The sequence below is a fragment of the Neoarius graeffei genome, chromosome 15 (genome assembly GCF_027579695.1).
Source record: "Neoarius graeffei isolate fNeoGra1 chromosome 15, fNeoGra1.pri, whole genome shotgun sequence".
NCBI classification, from domain to species: Eukaryota; Metazoa; Chordata; class Actinopteri; order Siluriformes; family Ariidae; genus Neoarius; species Neoarius graeffei.
Genome location: NC_083583.1, coordinates 51,960,498 through 51,988,025, shown reverse-complemented (window position 1 = coordinate 51,988,025; position 27,528 = coordinate 51,960,498). Strand labels below are relative to the sequence as shown.

The 27,528-nt window shown below is 43.2% G+C and overlaps 1 protein-coding gene across 9 annotated transcripts in view; it reads left to right on the top strand.

The window, feature by feature from the left end:
• Nucleotides 1–27,528, top strand: part of adgrl2a (adhesion G protein-coupled receptor L2a) — a 244,320-nt gene that overhangs the window by 37,804 nt on the left and 178,988 nt on the right. For all 9 annotated transcript variants that reach the window (XM_060941582.1, XM_060941576.1, XM_060941575.1 and 6 more), the window contains exon 2: nucleotides 8,887–9,065. In XM_060941582.1, the coding sequence (XP_060797565.1) occupies nucleotides 8,963–9,065 (103 nt within the window). In that variant the 5' untranslated portion in view covers nucleotides 8,887–8,962. The remainder of the gene's footprint in view (nucleotides 1–8,886; nucleotides 9,066–27,528) is intronic.

Sequence of the window (27,528 nt, the reverse complement as noted above, 5' to 3'; positions counted from 1 at the left end):
TGATATTTGGTAGTCTGGGGCACGTACATAAATTAACAGTGAGTGGGTTAAGACTGGCAGGGCTTTCCAGAGTAAAATCTAAACAATTGGCGAAGTTCTGCTCGATATCAGCTGTAATAGGCAGCCTTGCAGTGTGGCGTAGGCGATGCTTTTTAGACCCTTGATGTAAACCTTGATAATATTTGAATCCTGTACATGTTAATTTTTAATAGTGGGTTCAAATAAAAGTATTCAAATGTGTGTGTGTGTGTGTGTATTTATACACACTGATCAGCCACAGCATTAAAACCACTGACAGGTGAAGTGAAAAACACTGATTATCTCATTAGAGTAGCACCTATCAAGGGGTGGGATATTGGGATATATTAGGCAGCAAGAGAACAGTCAGTTCTTGAAGTTGATGTCAAGTCAAGTTTATCTGTATAGCGCTTTTAACAATAAGCATTGTCGCAAAGCAGCTTTACAGAATTTGAACGACTTAAAACATGAGCTAATTTTATCCCTAATCTATCCCCAATGAGCAAGCCTGTGGCGACGGTGGCAAGGAAAAACTCCCTCAGACGACATGAGGACGAAACCTCGAGAGGAACCAGACTCAAAAGGGAACCCATCCTCATTTGGGCAACAACAGACAACATGACTATAACATTAACAGTTTTAACATGAATTCAGTTTCGTTGATGTTATAAACTCTTCATTGATGGAAACTTGAGTGCAAAACTGTTCATGACAACCACAGTCCTAAAGTTAGCAAGTCAACTGTAGTCCTCAGCCATAAAATCATTACTGTAACAGTCCAGAGCGTCCTCCAGGTGTGACTTTCAACTGTCCACATGGGGCCGTCCTCCACAGGAGCGATGTGATGAGACTCCAACCAGACACAGGGCACCAGCATGGATCAGGAAGGTCTGAGGAGCAGAAGAGGTCAGCATCTCGATCCTAGGACCGACATGTAACTCAGAGGGACAGATTTTTTTTTTTTGGGGGGGGGGATATTGATGTGTTGGAAGCAGGAAAAATGGGCAGGCGTAAGGATCTGAGCGACTTTAACAAGCACCAAATTGTGATGGCTAGATGGCTGGGTCTGAGCAGCTCCAAAATGGTACGTCTTGTGGGGTTTTCCCAGTATGCAGTGGTTAGTACTGACTAAAAGTGGTCCAAGGAAGGACAACCGGTGAACCGGCGACAGGGTGTCAAAGATTCATTGATTTGCATGGCGCATGAAGGCTATCCCATATGGTCCAATCCCACAGAAGAGCTCCTGTAGCACAAACTGCTGAAAAAGTGAATGCTGACACCTTTCTGTTTTAGCCAGCATTAACTTTTTCAGCAGTTTGTGCTTGTCAAAGTTGCTCCTTACACTTGCTCAGTTTTCTTGTTTCCAACACATCAACTTCAAGAACTGACTGTTCTCTTGCTGCCTAATATATCCCACCCCTTGACAGGTGCCATTATAATGAGATAATCACTGTTATTCACTTCACCTGTCAGTGGTCATAATGTTATGACTGATCGGTGCGTATATAGATATTAATCCCATCCACATTCACTGGATATGAGCAATCGCGCACTCTGATTGGCTACTCTACTACTAGGATATCAGCTCATATACCGTGAGTAGAGAAAAACAAAATGGCGTCACGTGTTGCTGAACCAAACGAGGACGAAATAAAAACTTGACCCGAAAACAATCCCCGCCCCCCCCAAAAATTATCAAGTATATAAAAGGAACAGAAATAGCTAAAAGAATACAGTCCTATTCCACACTCCAGTCCAGTTGGTGGCGGTAATGCACCAACCGCCAAAAAAACCCGAAAGAAGAAGAAAACCCCAAAAAATGCAGGAAAAAAACAACAATAAAACATGGAATAAAAGTATTTGATGGTAAGCATGTATCTTTTTTAATTTTTCAAGAATGATTATTATCATCACATTTTTCACAAATTGGTACTGTCGTTTCACCGGTTTGTTTACATTCTAAGCGGAAATGATTTTGTCAGACGTTTTGTACAAAGGTTTTATTTATTGAATTTGCAAAAAAATAAAAATGCTCCATTTCTCAAAATCCAGTGAATGTGGATGGAATAAAACAGTTATTCCACTCAATCTCGTCGTACATGGCTTATAGCCGCTATCAGCTCATATATGACTCGATTTCGTGGAATAACTGTTTTTATTTTTTTCGCAGTCCAGTTTCCATCAAATCCTGCGCTCTGATTGACTGGCGAGCGGGTCCGTATCCTACGATACGGACCCCAGTTATGGACCCCAGTTATGGACCCCAGTTACGGACCCCGGTTATGGACCTCTGGCGACTCGCTCGTTCACAACAACAACAAACATAGTAGCATTTTTTGTCAACATTTTTTTTTATAAGATTTATTTATAATATTATCAAAAATCTTATACATTTTTGCCAGCATTTCTCAGGAGAATAGCATTAATTTTACATCATGGATAGCGATAACGACAGTGTTCACAGCGAAAGCGAGTTTTACTACCCTGAGGAAGAAGAAATAAAAGAAAACATTTCAGGAGAAAATTAAAAACCTCGAACTGTTGCTAACGCCGAGCAAAAACATGGCTGAATCCTGAATGACTCCTATTTGTATAAATGGGGGACTACATAGGCGGCAAAATGTAGTTTTTTCCCTGCCATGGAAGTGCACTTGTATACTGAGGAGGAAGCCATTTGCATTACAGCCGCGAATGAGGATTCAAAATGGCGGCTCGGCTCGGTTTTCCCTTTCGGGCGCTCTCGTTTTCTGTTAGAATTTGGTAAAGAAAAAAATAAATATATTATTTACCAGCTTAAGGTCGGTCCGTATGGTGAAATACCGTGACCTCAAAACCTCGGTCACGGTATTTCACAATACGGGCCTCCCAGCTGGTAAATAACATATATATATACACATTTTTTTTCTTTCCTGGCCATTTGAAGGAGAAATATAGAGCATGAAGGACTACTTCTGTGCTGATTGACAGGCGTTATCAGTGCAAGATACCTATATAATGGTGGTCCTCTGAATTTTTTTTCCCCAATCCTTCTTTTCCCCAATTTATCTAACCGTATTAATGTCAGCCCATTAACGCCATAACTGAGAAGTGCTCAGCAAAGCCACTGTTAAATGGCTGTGGCAGGAACCTCCTTATCGTCTGCAACCTGAAAGAAGGAATGTGACGCTATCAGTTAATGGAAATGACATTTCCAAATTTCATTTGGCGATAATCCACTTCTTGTCCACTAAAACATCAAAATTACTGCTAACAATATGTCAGGGCAGCGTTAAAACTTAGTTACCCTTCCATATCACGTCCATTATAATCCCCAGAGAGAAACAGGTATAGGTGCCTCGGTGTTTTAATAGGATTCCCCCTGTGCTACTCGGGTGATTATTAGGCTTTGCGTGTCATTTCTATCTCAAAATAGAAAGGTGTATCAAAGTAAAGAAAGTCTACTAGACATTTTAGCTCATTTTATACACCGTACGCTGTCGTCTTAAGAATCCAGAATATTCAGTTTGCGCAATTATTTATTGAAAAAAAAAACCCAGATGATTTTTTTTGTACTTTGTCTCTCTTAGCAGAATAATAGAAATCTTTATCAAACGCCATAAAAACGCCAGCTTGATTATTCCGATTAATATGTTAAGTGCATTTCTGTTTGTGAAAAGGAACAAGACATTTTGAATCATGTCATTTTTCTCACTAATGCATTTGTGTTGATTTTAATGTTTCTGCACTTTTTTTTTTTGGTGGTAGTACAACACTCGTGTGCTCAACTCGAAGCACAGAGAAGTACAAGATTAAAAAAACAAGCCTTGCACATTTTTTATTATATACTGCAAATGACTTAATGTCTGAAATCCATCAGGGCGTTAGGGCTTTGTTCTGTCCCATTACATTTCGACCAGCAGGGACTGCTGCATTCAATCAATGGACTGCGCAGTAAAATTGATATATATGCAGCAAGAGCCATTAGTAAAACACCAAAAAGATTAATTAGCAAGTGTTACATTTGGAACAACACCAGATGAAAATTAGACTGCGAAAATTAATCAGGTGTAATTTTTGGTGTGATCTGAGACACATGATTTGACAGTGTATGACAATGAATGATAGACATTTTGTTTTCTCTTTCTCTAGGCGCATGTTTTTTTTTTTTTTTTAAATTTCGCTCTAGGGCGGCACGGTGGTGTAGTGGTTAGCGCTATTGCCTCACAGCAAGAAGGTCCGGGTTCGAGCCCCGTGGCCGGCGAGGGCCTTTCTGTGCGGAGGTTGCATGTTGTCCGCGTGGGTTTCCTCCGGGTGCTCCGGTTTCCCCCAAAGACATGCAGGTTAGGTTAACTGCAGCGCTGTATTAAGCCAATGCGGTGCCCCTGGGCACTATACCTCAAGTGCCCCCTCCACACACACTGCACGCACGCGTTCAGTAACCTCCTGCATATACTCACAAACCTTGCCCTTTGCTGTCAAAAATAGTAGCATATGCATAAACAAGGTCATTCTTCCTCATTGAAAATGTATTAAGTAGGCTACATCAGCCCATCAAATTCACTGAAAACAACCAACGATATGCATGGAGCCATACTGAAATGTCTTATTCAAAAATGAGCAGCATATATTTGTATGTCTCAAGGGGATCCTCGTCGTCGCCGACCCCTCGGCTAACACTGGCTGTGGTTGTAGCATCTCCCTGGCTAGTGCTAGCAGGGCCATCTCCCTCACTAGCATCGCTGATTTCACTAGCTTCGGCTTCAGCGCTGGTAGTCACAGCAGTTGTCGATGTTTTTATAAAAAAAAACGATCTAACACTGGAACATTTTTAATTGCAGCTACACGCCTGGAGTCTTTCTCTTTTTTTAATTTTCTCTTCGCACAACCACTCAATTGATGTCTGTCCATTTTTCATTTCTACCACGGTTTTAAAAAAAATGATACATTTCACCGTAGGTGGACTGGCGCAACTGACAGGTTGAGGAAAGGGGGGTTAATGGTCACATAGGCCACTCTTGCTCAGAATTATGATTATTGTTGTTGTTGTTCTTATGAAATTAGTGTTCATTAGGGCTGTAACGATACACCCAACTCACGATTCGATTCGTATCGCGATTTTTGACCCATGATTCGATACGCCCACGATTTTTTTTTTAAATGTTTTTTTAAAGTAGTAAATTTGACTTATTAACATTTACTTACTTACATTAACTATTTAATAACAAATAATTCAGACCACTGCAGAGAATGAGTAATATGTATGCAAAAATGTATATCCAAAGATTGTTTTATTTCTCAAAATAATACTGTTGAGCCGGAAGCTCTGTTTTTTTCGGTTCTGAAAAAGTCATTTTTCCAAATCGTGTAAATCTGTTAAGATTTTTTTTTCGGGGGGGGGGGGCTCTCTCACTGTCTCACTCTCATAGGGCCAATGATTTTCTGTGATCGCGGAAAACAGATGGAAATTACGGAATTTTTATGGTGAAACATTGCTCGCGTGTCAAAATGTAACTGCCGCAGAAGGCTTCCGCCCAAGCAGACATGCCTTCAGTGTTGCCAGATATGGCTAACGTTTTCCACCCCAAAATATGTTCAAAACCAGTCAAAAAGCACCTAAACCTGCCCAATCTGGCAACACTGCATGCCTTTCCGGTCAAGTGATTGTGATTGGCTTGTGGCACACCTAGCCAGCCAATGAGCTGCTTGTTTACAGATTCGCTCCCCGCGTCGCAACCAGAATGGCGACCGCTTAAAAGAAATGAATGCTCTGCCAGTGGCGAGTGTGGACGTTGCGTGACTCGCAGAAGATTGTCGCAGGTCGGCGAAAAAACGACTTACTAATAGATATAAAAAAATAAAAGTAATTTAAGTAAGTTTAAAATGTAATTTAAATAAAAAGTAAAGTATTCATAAATTGAAGTTTGGAAGCGCCTCTGTTTTTGGGCTGAGGAGAAGTTTGAAAGGGTGTACCGCGATTCTGCCTTCTTGTATCGCGATATGGATCGTGGCTCTGCGTATCGCGATTTCGATACGCATATCGTTACAACCCTAGTGTTCATAATGAATTATATATGACTATTTAACAATGTCAAGTGTATAACCATTTTAAGTGTACAAACATTCACGAAAAATATTTTTAAAGTTTCTGTCATGTGGTGCCCCCCCACTGGCTGTGAGTGGTTGGTGCCCCTGGGCACTGTGCCGCAGGCCCATATAGTTAATCCGGCCTTGGTTAACTGGTGACTCTAAATTGACCGTAGGTGTGAATGTGAGTGTGAATGGTTGTCTGTGTCTATGTGTCAGCCCTGTGATGACCTGGCGACTTGTCCAGGGTGTACCCCGCCTTTCGCCCGTAGTCAGCTGGGATAGGCTCCAGCTCGCCTGCGACCCTGTAGAACAGAATAAAGCGGCTAGAGATAATGAGATGAGATGAATTTCGCTCTATCTTAGGGTAGTATCTCACTGGGCTGCAACTAGTTGGAGACACAACGGTTGCGATAAAATATGCGAATTTTCACTTGGAATCACAGTGAATTGATATTCGCATATTTTCTCGCAATTGTTGCATCTCCAACTGGTCGCAGGCTGTCGCAGCCCAGTGAGATACACTCGCACTTCCTGTCTCACGGAAACTGACTCGAGAAGGGTTCGCGACAGCTTTGCGTCACCAGCGACGCATTCGCGGCTATTTTGAGAGAAATTTCGTCGTACGAATTTTTCAAACACGTTCAAAATTTCAGCGACAAAGGAGCGACGCTTTGCAACACACGCGAGGAAATCGAGAAGCCCCGCGAACGTTTCAAGACACTTTTGAAACGCTCTCGCGAATGACGCTCGCAGTTTGTCGCAAGCCAGTGAGATACTGGCTTTTGCTTCTTTTTTTGCTAATTGCCCGTCTCTGGTGCAGCAGCGGTCAGATGGCGTGATAGCCACAGCACCATGTGTTGAGCTCCATCAGCTGGCCTGTGAGGGGTCATTGATTGATTTTTCTCTCCGATATCTGCCTCAGCGGGACACTAATGTCATCTGATCACTGACCCAATATCTCACCACTAGGGAAAAAAAAAAAGCCCAGCCTGATTTCTGTTTCCCTGACTTTTAGCATTTGTCAAGAGGACAGCGTTATGCATGGCAAAGATTTCACCTCTTCACATGTCTTATGCTATGCATTTTTAATCCGCATTTCTTTTTGCGTAACTTGTACTTTGCTGTATTTTGAATAGATTTGTCATATTCTCTGACCATCGGCATCATGACTCTTTCTTTTAGCTTATTGAAAGCTTGGGAGTTAATTCAAAGGGCAAGCAAGACTTGCAAGTTGTCAGTCTTGTATTGTAACGTCTCCCACCGCCCCCGCGCACCCCTCCTCGCACTCATGTCTCCAATCCATTACTGGAGGCCTCATTGCCCTGAATGGCCCGCCTCCTTCTTTATTCTCTAGTGGCCCATGCTTGGCTGAGAGAGACAACAAGGAGGTTTTGGTCCAAAGAATGCTGCATACTTTCACATCTGTGCCTTGTTTTCCAATTTAAGCATTACCATTTCAAACTGTCCTTTCAACTTTCGTTCGAACACCACCCTTCTCGCCACTCTCCTTTTGTACAAGAGCAACAAATGTTCTTTTGAAATTCCCTCCTCTTTATTTTCTTTTTTTAAACGTCTGATGATGGCTTCTGGTTTTTAAAGCACAGCTGCATGGTGTGCACAGCTGTTTACAGCCTCTGGGTTGGTGCCCCTCTGGCTTTCCATCTTTCAAAGCATTTAAACATCTGTTTGCGTTAGTTTCGTACGTAGTCAACACAAGATGGTGCAAGCTGTCATTTTATATCAGAAGCATAAATTCTCGTTGGGGGGAAAAAATAAATAAATAAATAAAAATAAATCGTATAAGAATGCCCCAGCGTCGAGCTTCAAAGCACGAAAACTGTCATATAGGAACGCGACGTAATTTGTTGTGATGTGACAAAATGCATGCAAACAGCAACAGCAGGACTCCCCGCGACGCTCCGGCTGGGGTTCGATCACCACCGATTGTGTGAAGCATTTAACAGGTGTTGATTGGCGGTCTCTGCTACAGCTTAGCAAGATAAGGCCTCCAGCTGAGAAGAGAGACTTGAGTGTGTTTAATGAGAAGAGCGGGGAGTCAGACAGACCGCCTTAGTGTGTGCCTTCGGTGTCTCAGACTGATCAGCATGTTAACCACTCTCAGCATGACACAAAGATATGAAAGTAGCGGGCTGTTGTCGTCGATTTAGCCCAACACCCATCTGCCTGTTTACGGATCAGCCCTCCTGGGTGATATATTTATTTTCTTTGCTGGCAACCTGCTGCATAGCTGTTCAGCGTCCTTTGGTATATAGTGTGAAATATCACACTCGGCGAGGCCTCGAAGAAAAATGGTCACCCATGACGATCTATATTGCAACTAAAAACAGGACGAGGTTCTTTTTTTGTCCGGCAGCGTGAATAAATAATTTGAGTGGTGTGTATACAGAGGTACGTGCTCTCGAGTGTGTGAGGGGTGTACACAGGCTTTTAATGGGCTCCTAAGTGACTTGTTACTGGAGTGACTGCGCTCCCCTGCGAAGGGTGAGCACCGGGGCACGCAGGAGGTGCTGTAAACATGCAGATGGACGAAAACAGTTAAGACAGATACAGTGTTCAGCGTAAATGAGTACGCCCTCTTTGAAAAGTGACATTTTAAACGACATTCAAGGGATTTCCACCCGAAATTAAGTTTGGTTTTATTGTAAACTTCAGTTTCATTCGATTGTAGATCAAAATGTTGGAGAGATAGCGCTCGCTCTCGCTCTCTGTCTCTCTCGTTCTCACTCTGTGTGTTTTGTCAGAAGCCCTGAAATGTTTCTTCTCCATTGTTATGCTTGTCAGGTGCAGATCCTGAAGATGAGCGTCTCTGGGAGGAATTCTCACGCGCTGTTGTGACTCCAGTGACTTTCGAGCAAGCATGAGGAGAGCGCCCAAGCCGAGCACAATGGCCTGCTCAGTGTGGAGTCTCCCAAGCCTCCGTTGCCTGATGTTTGCTTTGGCTGCTCTACAGTGCACTGAAGGTAAGGACCTCCTTCACTGTCTCTTGCACACGTTATTCGAACAGAAGGAACAAAGTAAAGCCGGCACACGTCCGAAATCACTCATTCGTACACTACAGTGTACTACTCACTGTATAGGCAATTACTATATAGGGGACTATAGTGAGCTCGTTGATAAAATGAAAAAGAAAAAAAAAAAAACACTTTCGGACGCTATTCCGCCGCGCCGTTATTTACGTCATTACTGTCGTAGGATTAAAACGTGCCAGATCAGTCGGCTGGCGGGTTTTCATTCAAAATAATAAATACGTGCGTGTGTTTTTGTGGTAAATCCATATCATACCGAGCGTATTTCCCGCATTAATAGACACTTTGTGTCTGCTGCATCTTTCAGTTCTTTTAAATCAAGGCTGAATCCTTTCCTTCTTCGCTGCCTTTTATTAAATCAAATTCGAGACTTTTGATTTGATTTCTGTCAGCGCGACCGCAATGCATGATGGGATATATCGCTTGGTTAGTGACCATCGGTTGTACACTACTTTTCACAATGCGTTGTGCGATACTTTGAGCGCACTGTACAGGTTGTAATAATTCTCACTATAGACCCTTTTCAGTCACGTGACCTTCGTAAACGCGACCGCCATTTTGGACATGTAGTGGACTTCGGCTCGAATCGGTTTGAATGCGAGGAAGGCGACAAACATAAAAGAAAAAGGAGCGAGATGCAGAATACTGTATTTACTAGTTTACTGTAATTATGATCCGGCAGCTATTTACACCGGATCCAGTGTAAATAGCTGCCGGAGCCAACGTCCGAGCTTGCCGGAGTGCGCTCCGGCCAGCCGCGAGCTAGCGCGCTCCGGAACCTCGGACGTTGGCTCCGGCAGCTATTTACACTGGATCCGGTGTAAATAGCTGCCAGGTCATAATTACAGTAAACTAGAATGGAATGTTAACAGCAATGTAATGCCTTTTCTGGCTAATTTTATTCATCTTACCTCCAACAAAGTGGTCACTACACAAGCGTTGGTATGCCGCTATCCATCTTCTCCGTCGGTCAGCATCTACCGGGATCCGATAAAATGATAACCCTTGCCTTGTTTGTTGATGGTTACTACATCCAGGTGCACAACAATATAGTGGCATGATGGAAGTCTTGCTGAAAATAAACACTTTCTTTGCTGCCGTTCCTCAATGTTGGCTGTGGTAAACTACTGGTAGTACACGTCCAAAATGGCGGCCGTGTTTGTCGTGATGTCATGTGAAAAGGGTCCATACATTCGGACAGCGCTACAAAATGGCGACCTCGCTATATAGTGAGCAGGGAGCGATTTCGGACGCAGGGAATATCATGTAGAAAACGAGAGCGATATTTTTTAGCTCGAGACTTCCATTTAGATCGGGTTGCAGAACATTCACAGCCTCTAACGACTTTCAGCGAAACCTCAGGGGACTTTTTCCTAAAGTTTAGAAGCCCACGTCGTTTATGAATAGAAGTTCATTATCATTGAGCACGCGTTGCTCTGACTCTCAGTGAAATTAAAAGTGAGATATCGGACTGCTCTATCTTGTTTGAGATAACTCGTGTTTATGAATTTGTTCATATGTCCTGTTCTAACTAAAGGGCTAAGCTCTACAACTGTTCATTATAAACACTATCCCCAAGTAAACATGCTTCATTACACTCCGCCCCGGCCGTAATATCTTTTTAATGCATTTTATAATTGAATTAAATGGGTTACTGCCATAGCCATAAACGGCTGCAAGTTTTTTTTTTTTTATTATTATTATTTATTTATTTTTTATTTTGCAGAAGCTTTGAAAGATTAATTGCTTCAGGGTTATTCCCCCTCCCTGTCATATCCGCAGAAACTTTGCATCTCATCTTTCTTATTTAATTTTCCGGGCCTGACTGCTGTCTGTACACTTGGATGTAATTTATTTGTATTCATGGATTTTTTTTTATTTTTATTTTTAAGCAAAGATTTTCACCTTGTTTCAGCATCCTGTCTCTCTTAGCAAATACATTTTCTGAGTGTATGTGTGTGTGGGGGGGCGGCACAGTGGTGTAGTGGTTAGTGCTGTCGCCTCACATCAAGAAGGTTCTGGGTTCGAGGCCGGCGAGGGCCTTTCTGTGCGGAGTCTGCATGTTCTCCCCATGTCCGCGTGGGTTTCCTCCGGGTGCTCCGGTTTTCCCCACAGTCCAAAGACATGCAGGTTAGGTTAACTGGTGACTCTAAGGCTACATCCACACGACAACGGCAACGAGATGTTATTAAAAAAAATATCGCATCCACATGGGCAACGGATCAGTAAAATATTAGGTCCATATGGCAACACTTGCTGAAAACGATGCAATACACATGCCACACCTCTAGGGGCGCTGTAAGACGGTCCCTTCGGAGACACCAGAACAATAGAAGAAGTAAGGATGCGTGCGCATAAACTATTATGCGCGAGACTTCATATTAGCCACAAAGTCAGAAAAATCTGTTCGTAAAATTACGTTATAATGACCAAATACAATGAAAAGTATTTTTCCAGTCTCACCTGTGAAAGGTAATCCCATGTGATCTCGTTTGGACGGCAAACCTGTTGGTACAGTTAAACGCAGCACATGAATGAGGCATCTTTATTCTCCGCTTTGACCCATCCAATATGGCGGCAAGGATGACGTATGATTCTACACGGAAGGCGGCGTCTTTAATGGTCCGGAATAAATTGAATGCTACACGTTGATGGATTAATTTGTTCTTCTACGCCCTTTTTGAGGAATGTATTGTAGGACTTAAACCAACATCTGAAGAGGTGAGATCGCTCCTTTTTTTCCCTATTTTTGCTGGCGGGATTGACTCTGCCCTAAGGGCTATTCTCTCTCTCTCTCTCTCTCTCTCTCTCTCTCTCACTTTGCACCATTACACAATAAATATTCACAGTGAAAATATTTTGTAAGCGCGTTTCATGAACCAAGTTATAGGATTTGTTGACAACTCGCATCGAGTTCGTTACACTTCTACCCGGCGTGAAGCACTCACAGTCATGTGGTTGTGATGTCATCGTAAACAAATCCGTTCTACTCATCCAGATGACTTCGCAACGGCGCCGTTGCCAGATCTTTCCACTCTGGAACCCGTTCTCAAAAGATTTCGTTTTGGGGCACCCAAAATGCCGGTGCCGTGTGGACGCCAGGCCGAAACGATAAACAAATTTATCGGATTCACCTGAATCCGTTGCCGTGTGGACAGGGCCTAAATTGACCGTAGGTGTGAATGTGAGTGTGAATGGTTGTCTGTGTCTATGTGTCAGCCCTGTGATGACCTGGCGACTTGTCCAGGGTGTACCCCGCCTTTCGCCCGTAGTCAGCTGGGATAGGCTCCAGCTCGCCTGCAACTCTACACAGGATAAGCGGTTATGGATAATGGATGGATATAGGCTAATCATGACAGGTAATGATTTATAACTCTTTGGAGTTGTTAAGATATTTGTCGTCTATCTTTCTGCTTTTTTTTTTGGTGAAAGACCATAAAATCAGCACTAGATTCTCGATAAATTCTTGTTTATGGCATTACTCAGGAGTCCTGCGTTACAACTGTGGTTTGCTGGTCGAGTGACAAGTTTTACGTCCATGAATTATTGAAGTGTTTTCGATGACAGGCTTAGGACAGTCATAATTATTGAGTCTTAACAACAAGTGACGGGTGAGCGTTTAAATATAATTTCAAGTTAATAATTTAGCTTGGCCAAACATACAGGCGAGCCCAGTTTGCAAAGTAATATTTCCCAGTAGTACCTCAGAATGATCCTGTGTATAGGAGAGCTGCGAATCATCTTGAGATGAGGTGTACCGTATGTCTTTCTCTTGTAGTGAAAGAATATGTGGTGATTAATGGTAGAACATGTCAGACAGTGTGCATGTCGCATTCCTGTATCTCTTCCTCCTCCTCCTCCTCCTCTCCGTGCTGGATTTCCTTATACATGAATATGTGCGCAGATGGAATTAGAGGAGGTCTTTCTGGGCTTGGTGTCAGTGCTGGGATTGACAGGGCTGTGCCTGTATCTCCTCAGGTGGCAGGCAAATATGAAAAGATGAGGCAGGGTGGGAGCACACTGCCAAATACGGTGTCACCATGTCATGTGCTTTTGTCGTTCCCATGGGTTTTGTATGTAACATGGGAATATTCCTGCCGGAGACTCAAAACAAGAGGGGAAAAAAAAAATAAAATAAAATTGAGCCCCGGTTAGATTTTTCACCGCTCATCCCTGCTTCCCACTACATATTTAGTAGATTTGTTACAGGCCATGCCGTATTACTTGTGGGAGTCAAGTTGCAATTTGGGCCTGACTGTGAAAACAAATCATTCTGTGAAACTGAATGTGCACAGGCAAGCTTACAACTTTAAAAGCCTTGTACCTCTGACATACCGTAAAATTTAGCCCATGCACAAATGAAGTATTTCGACTCGTAAAACAGCTCGGCATCCCAGCGTTTCTGGGAAATCTTCTTTCTAAGACCAATCAGCATAAATTTAATCTGGGTGACTTAAAGGCCTTAATGAAGTTGAGGCGAATAGTCTGGAGTCCTGCTCCCTCTGCTCATTAGTTAGAGTTAGTTGTAAACACACTTTTATTAAAAGAGAGTCTGAGTGCAGGCCTTTTGTTCTGTCCTCAACAGTAAACAGCCTCTGTGAATCTTCTTTCTTTCTTTCTTATTAGATTTTTTTTTTTTTGGTTTTCATTCTGCTTTCCCCTGCATGTGACAGAGGGATTTTGTATCAGTCCTTGGGATCTGCCTTGCCATAGTGCTAAGCTGCCGCTGGGTCAATATGCCATCAGTTCTCGATGCAGCCGAGGTCTTTCATCAACAGTCACTCCTCCTTGATAAGGCTGATAAGAGGACAATGGGACAGAGAGCTGGCCTCGGCAAGGTGCGACTGCGTCTGCATCCCCCATCCAGCAGAACGCCTCAATAGGATTTACCGTCAAGGGTGGGGCTGGAGGGATTTAATGGATTAAGGTCCATCACATCTAGCAGTTGGTTTGTGTTTGTCATGCAAAAAAAAAAAGAAGAAGAAGAAGCAAAAAGCAACACCCAACACTTGCTACTTATAACTTGAAATGTCTGAGATCGTATCCCCCACGAGGATATGATGATACCCGGGATCGATTCGGCTTGTATTAATGGTTTGTCTATTTTGAGGTTGTGCTGAATAGGATAGTTGCAGTCAGAACTGGAAAGCTTTGGCCAAACAGGTTTATGGTTATGGAAACAAATGGGTATTAATGTAAACTGGCTGAAACTCTCACAACCTAGCCAAGAGTAATTTGTCTCTTATGGTCTCTTGGCAGCTCGTCTAGCAGCGGATAATGTTGTGTGTTAGACATGATTAAACATAGACTTGATACATTTTGCAATGAAAGATTTGGTTGTCATTTGCATTAAAGGCGACTCAAAATAGTCCAAGGATTGGCTAATGTAGGCACGGGTGTAACTTTGTTATGAAAAGTTCTGAAGGCAACAATGAGGATGGGCCAAAAAAAACAAGAAGACAAGAGTCATCTATATCCCTCGCCCCAGATACCAACTATATACCAAGTTTCAAGATATTATTTGTCACATTTTTCAAGTTCTGCCGCAGGAAACCAACCCTACCTCTTTACACTGACCTCAGCAGCCCATGGCATAATAAACCCACCGGAAGCTTTGGTCCAGGTGAGATAAAAATTAAAATCTCTCACATTTTTTAGTATCAAAAGGCACATATACATTACTTAATCAACACATATACCAACTTTCAAGACCACACCACTGATACCCCTTTTCCACCAAATCAGTTCCAGGGCTGGTGCTGGTTCACAACTCGTTCAACTTGCGAGCCAGGTGAGAACCAGTTTGCTTTTCCATCGCTTGCGGGGCTAAGCGGAGCCACGTCATTACATCGCTGTATACGTCATTACGTCGCTGTATACGTCAGTTACGGCGCTGTATACGTCAGTTACGGCGCTACATTTACATAAACCTTGGCGCGAATATCAAAGCTGCTGATTCTCGTCGCTTAAAAATGGCGATCTTTCGCGGTCTTGTTATTGTTGTTGGTCTTAACAACTCCGCCCCCCCCGCTGACGTAAGCGGTTCTTTCCTCTGGCCCAGCAGAGAGTAGGTGCTAGCCTAGAAACGTTTTTTCTGGCCCCAGAGCCAGTTCTTTGTCAGTGGAAACAGAAAACCCGGTTCCAAACTAAGCAGTGGCCCCGAACCAGCCCTGGAACTGCTTTGGTGGAAAAGGGGCATCAGTTTTCAAGTTCTGCCCCAGAAACAAAACCGACCCCTAAGACTAACCTGAGAGACTAAGTCTGAAATTGTTTCCATGGAAACATGAAAAATTAAAATTTCTCAAATTTCTTAGTATGAAAAGGCACATCTACATCATCTTGTTAACATGCATACCAAGTTTCAAATCCGTATCATGAATCATTTTGGATATATGCTCCGGAAACGAACATTGCTCTTAGAAACTAAGTCAAAATCAATTTTTTTATGTAAAAGTTTGAAAAATACTTTTTTTTTTTCAAAAATCCAAAATAGCAAAAGGCACCCACCAGTTCACATGTTGCATGATATGTATACAAATTTTCATGAAGATATCTTCAGTAGTTTTAAAGTGCATATCACAGGTAAATTCAGGAGCAAGATCAATGCAATTCTCCTATTTTATATTAAACTTTGGTCAAATATCTGTAACATTTTGCATTTTGTGCAATTTTTTTACCTTGCGCAATACCAGAAAAATTCAGTTGAAATCAAGCCATTTGAGGCGAATTGGTCCGCCTCTGAAAAAACTCGGCATTTGGATTTCCCGGGAAACATTGATTTTCGTGACGTCGCGTGCGGGACGCCTCCTTCTGAATCCTACGTCAGCGCTGGTTTGTTTATGAGAAAACGACCTGGTGGTTTTCTGCAAATTTCTTCAACGTTATCACGTAATTATTAAAATGGTTAACAGATGTATCGTAGGAGGGTGTAGCAACACCAATCTTGATGGGATTCATCGTTTTCCAAAAGACCGGACAATGAGAGAGAAATGGGAGCGCTTGGTCTACACAGGCTGCGCACTGAAACCGTGCAAAGCTCGCGCAGCCTGCTGGCGCTTCCGCAGGTGACGTCACGAATCTGGCTCCAGACTCCCTTGGGATTTTTCCAGACGCGTTTTGTTATTTTATTTTTTTCTGCTGTAGACAGATGGCCTTGTGCAAAATTACCCTTCTGGATGAGTGTGTAAAGGGAAATACTTTCATATAAAAAAAAAACAAAACACAAAATTGGTCCAGAATATGCACTTTAAAGATACGGCCCGGAAACGAAAACGTGACCGGATGGACGGACCGAATTTCGTTTGGGCGGGGGATAAAAAAAAGACGAGACCTCGGTGATCAGTGAGGAACAGGTTGCCAGTGCCAGCAATGTCAAACTTAACCCCCCCCCCCCCCCCCAAAAAAAAAAAAACAACCCAGACTTAAACATGCAGTAGGTTACAGTCATATTATTGTACAAACACTTCCTACGTACACAGCTGCACAGACCAAGAGATTAGACTACACATTTCATTTTTGGTCAGTGTATTGCAGGAACATAGAACAGTTACTCTTCTGTCTTTTGGCTGTAAGTTCCTGCTATTTTGCCGACTCTTGATTGAGAGAAGAGAGAACTTACTTTGATATTACTTGCCTGGTTCTGAGCTTAAAAGCCAATGCCACTGAGGCTTCCTCACATGTTCTGTAACTGGGTTGTCACATATTATTGCCAGTTAGTAAGAGTTAGACAACTAGCTAATTTCCCATGTGGACATTCTCTGTCCCGACAGTGGCTAATTTGACATTTATGTAACCTACATAGTTTAAAGCAGAAACGTGAAAATATGTGAAATATGTTCCAGCTTTAGCATGGAAAAACATTAAAAGTAAGAGGGACAGAGTGGTTTTAATATTTGTTGTATCTGCTACTTCTAAATGAACATGCTAAAGCAAATTGTTTTGTTTTGCTTCAGTAAAAAAATATGAAGAAATGGATTCTGGACCCCAGCCAGAATATAGTTACTAAAAACTGCAGAAAAAAATATAACCTGAAATAGCATAATATCCATCCATCCATCCATCCATTATCTGTAGCTGCTTATCCTGTTCTACTGGGTCGCAGGCAAGCTGGAGCCTATCCCAGCTGACTACGGGCGAAAGGCGGGGTACACCCTGGACAAGTCGCCAGGTCATCACAGGGCTGACACACAGAGACAAACAACCATTCACACCTACGGTCAATTTAGAGCCACCACTTAACCTAACCTTTGGACTGTGGAGGAAACCGGAGCACCCAAAGGAAACCCACGCAGACACGGGAAGAACATGCAAACTCCAGTGGGCTCAAACCCAGGACCTTCTTGCTGTGAGGCGACAGTGCTAACCACTACACCACCATGCTACCATAACATAATTAATTTTTTTCGCAGCCTGGTTTCCATCAAATCCTGCGCTCTGATTGGCTGGCGAGCGGGTCCGTATCCTACGATATGGACCCCGGTTACGGACCTCTGGCGACTCACTCGTTCACAACAACAACAAACATAGTAGCAATTTTTGTCAACATTTATTTTCACATTTCTCAGGAGAATAGCATTAAATTTACAGCATGGATAGCGATAACGACAGTGTTCACAGCGAAAGCAAGTTTTACTACCCTGAGGAAGACGAAATAAAAGAAAACATTTCAGGAGAAAGCTAAAAACCTGTAACTGTTGCTCACACCGAGCAAAAACATGGCTGAATCCTGAATGACTCCTATTTGTATAAATAGGGGACTACATAGGCGGCAAAATGTAGTTTTTTTTCCTGCCATGGAAGTGCACTTGTATACCGAGGAGGAAGCCATTTGCATTACAGCCGTGAATGAGGATTCAAAATGGCGGCGCGGCTCGGTTTTCCCTTTCAGGCGCTCTCGTTTTTTGTTAGAATTTGGTAAAGAAAAAAATAAATATAGTATTAACCAGCTTAAGGTCGGTCCGTATGGTGAAATACCGTGACCTCGGCCTTGGATACTGACCTCGGCCCAGAGGGCCTCGCTCAGTACTTTCAAGACCTCGGTCACGGTATTTCACCATACGGACTTCCAAGCTGGTAAATAACACATATATAAGCTAAAACAAATAAACAAACAAAAAAATGGAGAAGTGATCCTAGAAGTATTAGTATTTTGTATTAGCTTTGGCCATTATAAGAATTTTGCATTCAATATACAGTGTGTATTCATGCATGCGTCTCAGATAACTGATGCGGAAAAAAAAAAAACCCTCACACAATTGCTTTCGATTTGGAACCAGACTTAAATGAACTAAAACTGATATTAAGACTAATCCATACCGATTCCAGTTAAAAAGTGAAACTAAACATGAATAAATTTTAATGAAAAGAATATAAAAATAAAATCAGAACTATAGTAGCACTGCTGTGAGGTCTGTGTAGATAGATACAATGAATGGCAAGAAAAACCTTCCATATTCTGCATTTCTTTAGAGTTCTTTAGAAAATATATGATAACATCCACTGTACGAAGTCATTCTGAAATTCCAGATCAGAGGAAATAAGGGCAAAGTGGCAGCTTGTGTCATAGCTAGCTATAGTTTCTCCATCTACTGCAATGTGATTCCCTTTCGAGAGATTCTTAATTCATGTTGCCTCTGCCTCAGTCAGTCCCATTTTACCCGAGTATATGGTGACACTAAACCAAGCCATACAAAACCCACAGAGTTTGCCGTGTTAAATTTGAATTAAAGTCTAAAGTCTTAGCAAGCCAGAATTTGTTTTCTTCAGCTGAGGTAGAGTGTTTAAACTGTATTCTGATCTTGTTTATATTGGTATACCACCTACAGCTAGCAATACAATTCTGCTCCGACATGACGGACATGAGAATATTCTCTTTACGTTTTTTTTTTAAAGATTTTTTGGGGGCTTTTTTCACCCCCATTGGACAGGAAACGAGCGGGAGAGAGACGGGGAGGGACCGGGAAACGACCCCGGGTCGGAATCGAACCCGGGTCCCCGGATTCATGGTATGGCGCCCCCCCCGAGCCACGACGCCCCCCTCTTTACGGTTTTATTACGTTTTGTTACGACACGTTAAAGATGATGTACTGTAATGTCCCTAAACCTCACTTTTTTCTTTGTACAAAGCAACAATCATTATGTTGATTGACCATGTGTTTTTGAACCATAGCTGATCCAAATGGAAACTCAATAAGCTCAGCCGATTTTCACGGAATCTGCCGAGACTGAACCGGAAGATCCCAAAGGGGTGCGTGACGTCACACGTGTAACAATTCAGGTATCAGTTTCGTTCCTGTGAGCAGCAGTGGTCAGACCAGGAATCACGTTTTGAAGAGAATTCTGATAGTGATTGGGATTCTTATATGTCGGGTGAAGGGGCAGATGATTATCAAGGATATTCCCAATTAAATGGTTATCTTTTCAAGCCCCCAAGACGAGAAACTGCCAGTTCACTCAATTCACGACAGTCCCGCTCACCGCTGATAGCGCACCACCAGCCAGAGAGAACTGGAAACACAGATTGGTTTGTGGATTTTTATTCTAAGCTGGTCACTGCAAAATTTAGGGAAAATATTTCCATGTACCTCAATAAATACAGAAATATAACCTTTAAAACGTACACTTATTCAGTGTAATTACTGAAAGAAAATATGAAGTGGGCAATAATAGGGGAATCGACGAACTGTCCGAATGTCAGATCATTCGTCATTTATTAAATCAATGGGTTTATTTTTGCTCCAATAATTCCCATGTGGTCGTTCTGGTGGTGATGAACACTTGATGAATCAGATTTATTAGTAGTAGGTGACACGAAATCTGCCTGCTTCGTTTGCACAAACTTCACCCACTGTCGCTTTAGTGTCATTTCTGGGATATTTGTGAACGGAATGTCCTGTTGTATATGGATTTGAACATCCAAACACAACTCAGCGCTTTCCCATTGTTATTTTTGTAAGATTCCAACAACAATATCCAATCTCGGTTAGTAAACAAGCACGGAATCCGATGAACCGAAATGACCTAGATAACCGGGGTTCCACGCGTGACGTCATGCGAGATTAGCCCTGAGGCAAGGCTGCCTTTTTCCAGGATCCGGATGGCGCGATTTATCGATAGTTTTGTGCTTGATGATAAAATAACAAATAATTAATATTATTTTTCCCCCTGCTTTATTAATTAATTTTGGTCATTACTAATGATGTATATTCATTTTAAAGCATTACAGTAAAGCCTTACATAGACCGTTTGCACATGACGTCACATGTCCCATGACCCTTTCTGATTTAGCAGTGTCCAACATCTTTGTGGAATCACACATGCGTAGCAACAAGTACCTTAATACGAAATGCCGCAAATTTGCGCAGGTATCGGCTGCTTAAACAATTCTGCTAAGGCTGGAGACAGATTGTTTAGTTTACCTGCTGTTAAAATGCCAGAAAGACCCCAAACGGAAGATCTAACCCGTGGACGACAGATAGTCTGGTTAACACCAGACCATATCACAAGTGAAATATGGTCTGGAATCCGCCTATTGAATTTCTCGTAGGGGAGGTGTGGTTTACGATTGTCAATGGCCGTTTATTGGATGTTGCGAATGTCTATCATTTGGCGTATACGTAGCCCATGGCCAATCATGGCAGTTGTACCCGGTGACGTAGTTAGAGCAATGAAGAAGACGAAGAGGCGAAGAAAGACTGTAACGCCAAACACTGTTCTTTTTTTAAAACAAACTTTCGCTCTAAACTATTCAGAACAGTGTCTAAAGCTTGATCGAAAGTTTGGTTCGTATCGCTCGCCGCCATGTTAAATGTGATCCGTAAACAGTCCCAAATAAACTACAAGCTTCCGTTTGTCGAGTAGTACGCGTCACCGTCTTTCCACCCCTCCCCACTCTCAGCCTTTAGACCATAGTTTCCATGCTGTCTTTTCAGATCGGAACGATTGTGCAAAGCAGCATGGGATTTCCCAGGCTAGACGACAGAGATAGCGGCTTGCAAATCTGAACAGTTCAGACATAAAAGAGACCAGCTACAAATATGTCCGAGTATGTTCAGATCATTTCGTAAAGGGTGAGTTTATATTTCTACCGTTTATGTGAACCATAGACAAAATATATAATGACGCGGCATACTGTAAGTGATATACATGTAAGCGCTACTCCAATTTATATTGCAGTTACAAATGCAGAGCACAAAGCCCCAGGAAAATGTTGCCTTAGAAGACGTCAATAATTAGATTGTTTTGTTTTTTTTTTGTGTAGCATTTGCCCACATCAGGAACCTACTAGATCCTTACAGTAAACTTGCGCTAAACTTTTTTTACGCTTTCATCTGCTTCCCAGTGACGAAGCTCGTAGTTAACACCAGGTAATTCACGATGTCTGTGTAATTCACGCTCGGCTACATCCGTACATCGTCTTCATACTCTACAATATTGCTGTACGGATCCACCCCGAACATCTCATCTCATCTCATCTCATTATCTCTAGCCGCTTTATCCTGTTCTACAGGGTCGCAGGCAAGCTGGAGCCTATCCCAGCTGACTACGGGCAAAAGGCGGGGTACACCCTGGACAAGTCGCCAGGTCATCACAGGGCTGACACATAGACACAGACAACCATTCACACTCACATTCACACCTACGGTCAATTTAGAGTCACCAGTTAACCTAACCTGCATGTCTTTGGACTGTGGGGGAAACCGGAGCACCCGGAGGAAACCCACACGGACACGGGGAGAACATGCAAACTCCGCACAGAAAGGCCCTCGCCGGCCACGGGGCTCGAACCCGAACCTTCTTGCTGTGAAGCGACAGCGCTAACCACTACACCACCGTGCCACCTTTTGTGATATATTTGCGAAAAAAATTTACAGTTCGCCAACGTACTCTCGTCGGTCGCCATGGATGCTAGATCACAAAGATGGTGTACACAACAAAATCGGAGAGCATCACGGGAGATTCGTGCCGGTCTATCCACTTTAACAACAGACCAGGCTTTCGGAAAGGGATAGGGATTAAATCGGCCATGTTAAAAAGAGGTGGAGAGAAAAACAGGATTTCATTTGAATAAATTAGAGCGAAGACATTCATGTCCCGGATAAGAACACAGATTACCGTTTTAGTCATATACCCACATGCCTCTTATCTCCCCTGGCCTCTTTCTTTTACTGTCTTTGTCTTGTCTAGGCATATCCCCCCGAGTGATCAGCACAACAGTGCGAGATAAGGAAAGGCCACATGGTCCGAAAGTCTAGGAAGAACACGATGATTTGTTTTATCACACTCCTTTTTGTTTTTTACTGTGGATAACATCCCATCAGAAGCGAGCCATGAAACCTTTATTGTTTTGTTTTACTTTTTCATACACCATGCGGGCTGGCTGTAACATGGCCATAAAAGGCTTTGTTGGTAGACAGTGTGGCATCTTCATGGAAAAAAGATGTACTGTGTATTCACTGTGATAAGCATCTTCATTCCTCTTTTGTTTTTTGTTTGTGTCTGAAACGATTTCAACTCAGATTCGTTTGAAGATCCCTCCTGGGAAAAAAAAAAAAAAGATCTGATAATTTCTTCCAGCAATTGTGAAAGGTCTTGGTGAACAAGTGAAAGAGACAACGACACGGGCCTTTTATAAACCAAGTTCCTGGAAAAGTATGAATCGGTTGGCTTTTGTGGTGGAGGTGCTGAGGGTGTGCTGAGAAAAACAGACAGTGTATTAGAGGGTCAGAGGGTAAGTACAGCCAGTTTCCTGTTCGCTGCGTTAATATTGTGGAATTTTAAAGTGATTAGGAAATGCAACATTCGGGTCACATCAGCCTCTTTATTGTTTTCATGTGATTCTGGGAAGCCTGCGACTAGAATTTCACTTCGACTATTGAAGTATTTCATTTTCACAGACAAGCTTCCTTGATTGATTGATAAGTGACAGAGTTGCCCGAGAACAAAATGCTGCTTTTTGAAGAGTTTGAAATTATTATTATTATTGGGGCGGCATGGTGGCGTAGTGGTTAGCGCTGTCGCCTCACAGCAAGAAGGTCCAGGTTCGAGCCCCGTGGCCGGCGAGGGCCTTTCTGTGCGGAGTTTGCATGTTCTCCCCGTGTCCGCGTGGGTTTCCTCCGGGTGCTCCGGTTTCCCCCACAGTCCAAAGACATGCAGGTTAGGTTAACTGGTGACTCTAAATTGACCGTAGGTGTGAATGTGAGTGTGAATGGTTGTCTGTGTCTATGTGTCAGCCCTGTGATGACCTGGCGACTTGTCCAGGGTGTACTCCGCCTTTCGCCCGTAGTCAGCTGGGATAGGCTCCAGCTCGCCTGCGACCCTGTAGAACAGGATAAAGCGGCTAGAGATGATGATTATTATTATTATTATTTTCTTCAAAATAATACACACCTTTATATGCGTTACGTTTACCTTGACGTAACTATTAATGCAGCTCATTAATACTGTCCCAACACAGAAACCTAACCTGAACCTTAGTAACCAAAAGGAAACATTTTTGCATAGTTTCTTAAATAAAAGCTGCAGTTTTTGTACCAAAAAAAAAAAAAAGTTTTACTTACAGGGACCAGTCAAATGTCTATAAAAGATCAAAATGGTCAGATATTCGTTATTATCCTACAAAAAAAGAATAGCCTGGGAACCTGGGCAGTGCAGATTATGTGTCTAGTAATTTATTTAGGTTCAGTATGCTACTGCTGGTGGCACGGTGGTGGAGTGGTTAGCGTTGTTGCTTCACAGCAAGAAGGTCCGGGTTCGAGCTCCATGGCCGGTGAGGGCCTTTCTGTGTGGAGTTTGCATGTTCTCCCCGTGTCCGCGTGGGTTTCCTCCGGGTGCTCCGGTTTCCCCCACAGTCCAAAGACATGCAGGTTAGGTTAACTGGTGACTCTAATGCCGCTTTTCCACTACAAACGCGGCTGAGTCGGGCTGAGCCGTGCCGTGCCGAGTTGGGCTGAGTTGAGCTGAGCGGGGCTATTGAAGTTGCATTTTGACTACAACCACGCTGAACCGTGCTGGCTGGAAGTGGGTGGACACATTGGGTGGAGTTAGCGAAAGTGGGTGGACGTCACGTGATGTCGTTAAGCGGCGCAAACAGTGACATCAGTGATCTTTTAAGCGGTAGTCTCACAACCCGAATAGTAAACAATAAACATGGAGGACATGGAGTCGTTAGTGTTGCTGGTCTTGGTGCTGTGGCTTGTTGTCACCGACAACGCGGACAGATACTGGCAAGAGCGTATAGATGAGGCGAGGCGCATAAGGCTTCAGAAATTCTCGTAATTCGTAATTTTCCTTCTTCCGGGTTTACGGTGTTTACAGATCTCAGCGTGCTCGCGGGGCGTGTGTGGGCATGTGAGGACACTCCTCCTCACCAATCAGTGCACAGGGGAGTGTCTGCTCACGCCCCCAGCCTCACTCGGCACGGCTTGGCTCGCTTCAGCCCCACTCCAAAACGGTGCGAGTTTTAGGGGCTAAGCAGGGCTGAAGCGAGCTGAGTCGTGCTGTTCTTTGGTAGTCGAAACGCGAGCCGTGTCGGGCTGAAGTGAGCTGAAGCGAGCTGAAGTGAGCTGAAAAAGGGTAGTGGAAAAGGGCCATAAATTGACTGTAGGTGTGAATGTGAGTGTGAATGGTTGTCTGTGTCTATGTGTCAGCCCTGTGATGACCTGGCGACTTGTCCAGGGTGTACCCCGCCTTTCGCCCGTAGTCAGCTGGGATAGGCTCCAGCTTGCCTGCGACCCTGTAGAACAGGATAAAGCGGCTAGAGATAATGGATGGATGGATGGATGCTACTGCTGGCAGCACGGTGGTGTAGTGGTTAGCACTGCTGCCTTCTGGGTTCGAGCCCAGCTGTCTGTATGGAGCTTGCATGTGTCTGCGTGGGTTAAGTTCCGGTTTCCCCCACAGTCCAAAGACATGCAGGTTAGGTTAATTGGTGGCTCGAACCCAGAACCTTCGAAATTGTCCATAGGTGTAAATGTGAATGGTTGAGAGGAGAAAACCTCTATAATAATCCAGTAGAAGGCAACGGGAAACCACTATTGTAACGTTCCCTAGTCACTTTGATGGCTGAAGCTGTCAGAGCAACCACGTCACTGTAGTGATGTACGAAAATGGATGGATGGATGCTACTACTATAAGCGCCTACCAGCATTTTTTCTTTTATCATCCAGCAACCAGAAAAAAAAATCTACTTCTGACTGACTTTTGCTAAACTTTTTATTTATATATGTGCTGTATGTTTAAAGTGTACGCATTTCATGATGGCACTACACTACAGTGCAGGATACTCGTGCCACCTGCTGCACTATACACACCGGCTGAAGCGTGAGTAGAACAGTTTCACTAGGTGGATTATTTAGCATGTACGGACGACAGATCCTCTTTTCACAGTCATGAATACTCGGGTCTGTGGAGACGTGGATGAAACCAGGCAAAGCTGTTATTTAAGTATGTCATATAAATACACGTTCTACCGTATGTGAGGAGAGCACATCACATTTCATCAGTGACTTGCTTTTGAAGGACTTTCTGACTTTTTGTCAACGTTGTGAACACAATGTGCAGCATCCGAACACCCAGATAATTCGTTTACTCATTCATGTCTGTTAGTTTGTATTAATGCAACTTCACTTGCCCAGTGAGATAGCTAATGAATAGATGGCCTGTCCACCCCTGTATAGGTTGTATTCAGTCACGTGACTTTTGCTTGCGAGTTTTCTTCCGGTGAATGAAGTGGTGGTCAGGCAAACCGATTTGGCTGCCATTATGCAAAGAGCTAGCGAAACCGTCTGTATCCTTGGATAGATCCTTACATGTTGGCAAAGAAGGATTTTTCCCATGAGTTGGGAAATTATCCGTCCGTCGAGTTCCCCGACATTTCAAACTACCTGGTGCTGCAGACATCGTTCTACACGGACACACAGATGAAAACCTGGAAGAGCATGGAAGAGTACAACTTTTTATATGTGGCTGGGTTAAAGAGCTGGTGATCAGGACACTACAAGGTAAATGCTGTATCGTTTATGCTTGGATAAGGAGGACGTTTTGGGCTTTTTGTACGCGCCTTTGTAATGTTTGCTAGGACGCGACAAGTTTTATTATCTGGTATAAACAAACCACAGCTGCTCGAGTCTTAATCTTCCCTGCTCTTCTCTTCCAGGTAAATCATTCATAAAGATCCACAGAAAAGACCTGGGTATCCTCTTTAAAGACCTGGGTCTTACATGTATTATATATGCGTTAGTTTACAACATGGCAAACATGAACAAACAGTAAACAAAAACACATCTGAGGATTTAAGCGTCTCCTGAACTTCAAAACCTCACGAAATAATGGAAAATGGCGAGAACGGCGATTTACGAATCCAAACGAAATAAATCAGAGGAATTTACAAACGTTTCACGAAGCGATCAGTGCAAACTCGAGCATTCTTCAACTCGGCTCCCTTCCATCACAGCGAAAGGTACCGGTACAAGAGCCACCTTTCTCGTCGTCTTTTGGCAGTTAGGTTAACATGGGGCGGCCTTGGGCTGAAGTGCCCTTGAGCAAGGTACCTAACCCCTGACTGCTCCCCGGGCGCTGTAGTGTGGCTGCCCACTGCTCTGGGTGTGTGTGCGTGTGTTCACTGCTTCAGATGGGTGAAATGCAGAGGATGAATAAAGTCTTCTTCTTCAAAATCCTTTGCACTGGACCTCGTGGAAGAAACTTTTATCGGTTTCACAGTTTGTTTGATTTGAGCAGCCCAAAACAGCACAAGCGTAGGGCATTTTAACGACTAACTAGAAAAGCACTCGGAGAGCGCAGACCTCCGCCAAGAATCCTTTAAAAAAATCCAGGATCCAGAAGGTGATCCGGATCACCGCCAAAATTCAATGGATTGTTACTTGTGCCCAGTCACACCTCTGGAAAAAATTTCAGAGCAATCCGTTCATTACTTTTTCCGTAATGTTGCTAACAGACAAACCAACAAACAAACAAACCAACGCTACCGAAAACATAACCTCCTTGGCGGAGGTAACAAGGCGCCCCAGTGATAGTAATGCTTTGTGAACAGTGTGTTTAGCTGAGCACCACTTCATGTCTTGCATATCTACTAGCATACATGTCAACCTATACGGAATGTCCGTATTTTATACGGATTTGATTCAATAAATGTAGTATACGGGCGTACAAATAAAGTTATACGGATTCTTTAAAAAAAACTTCAATATTTATTTAGAGCTATCATCAATTCCCATGATGATAAAAGCGCGCATAACATTTACAAACGTACTGTACACCACAGACAGCCAGTAAAGAGTCTTATGAAATCGCGCGTTATCTTGTGGTAGCGAGACTTCGTTCCACTTCTGATCATGCGCACACCGCATTGCGAGAATCCCGCCAACCGGGAAGTAACATT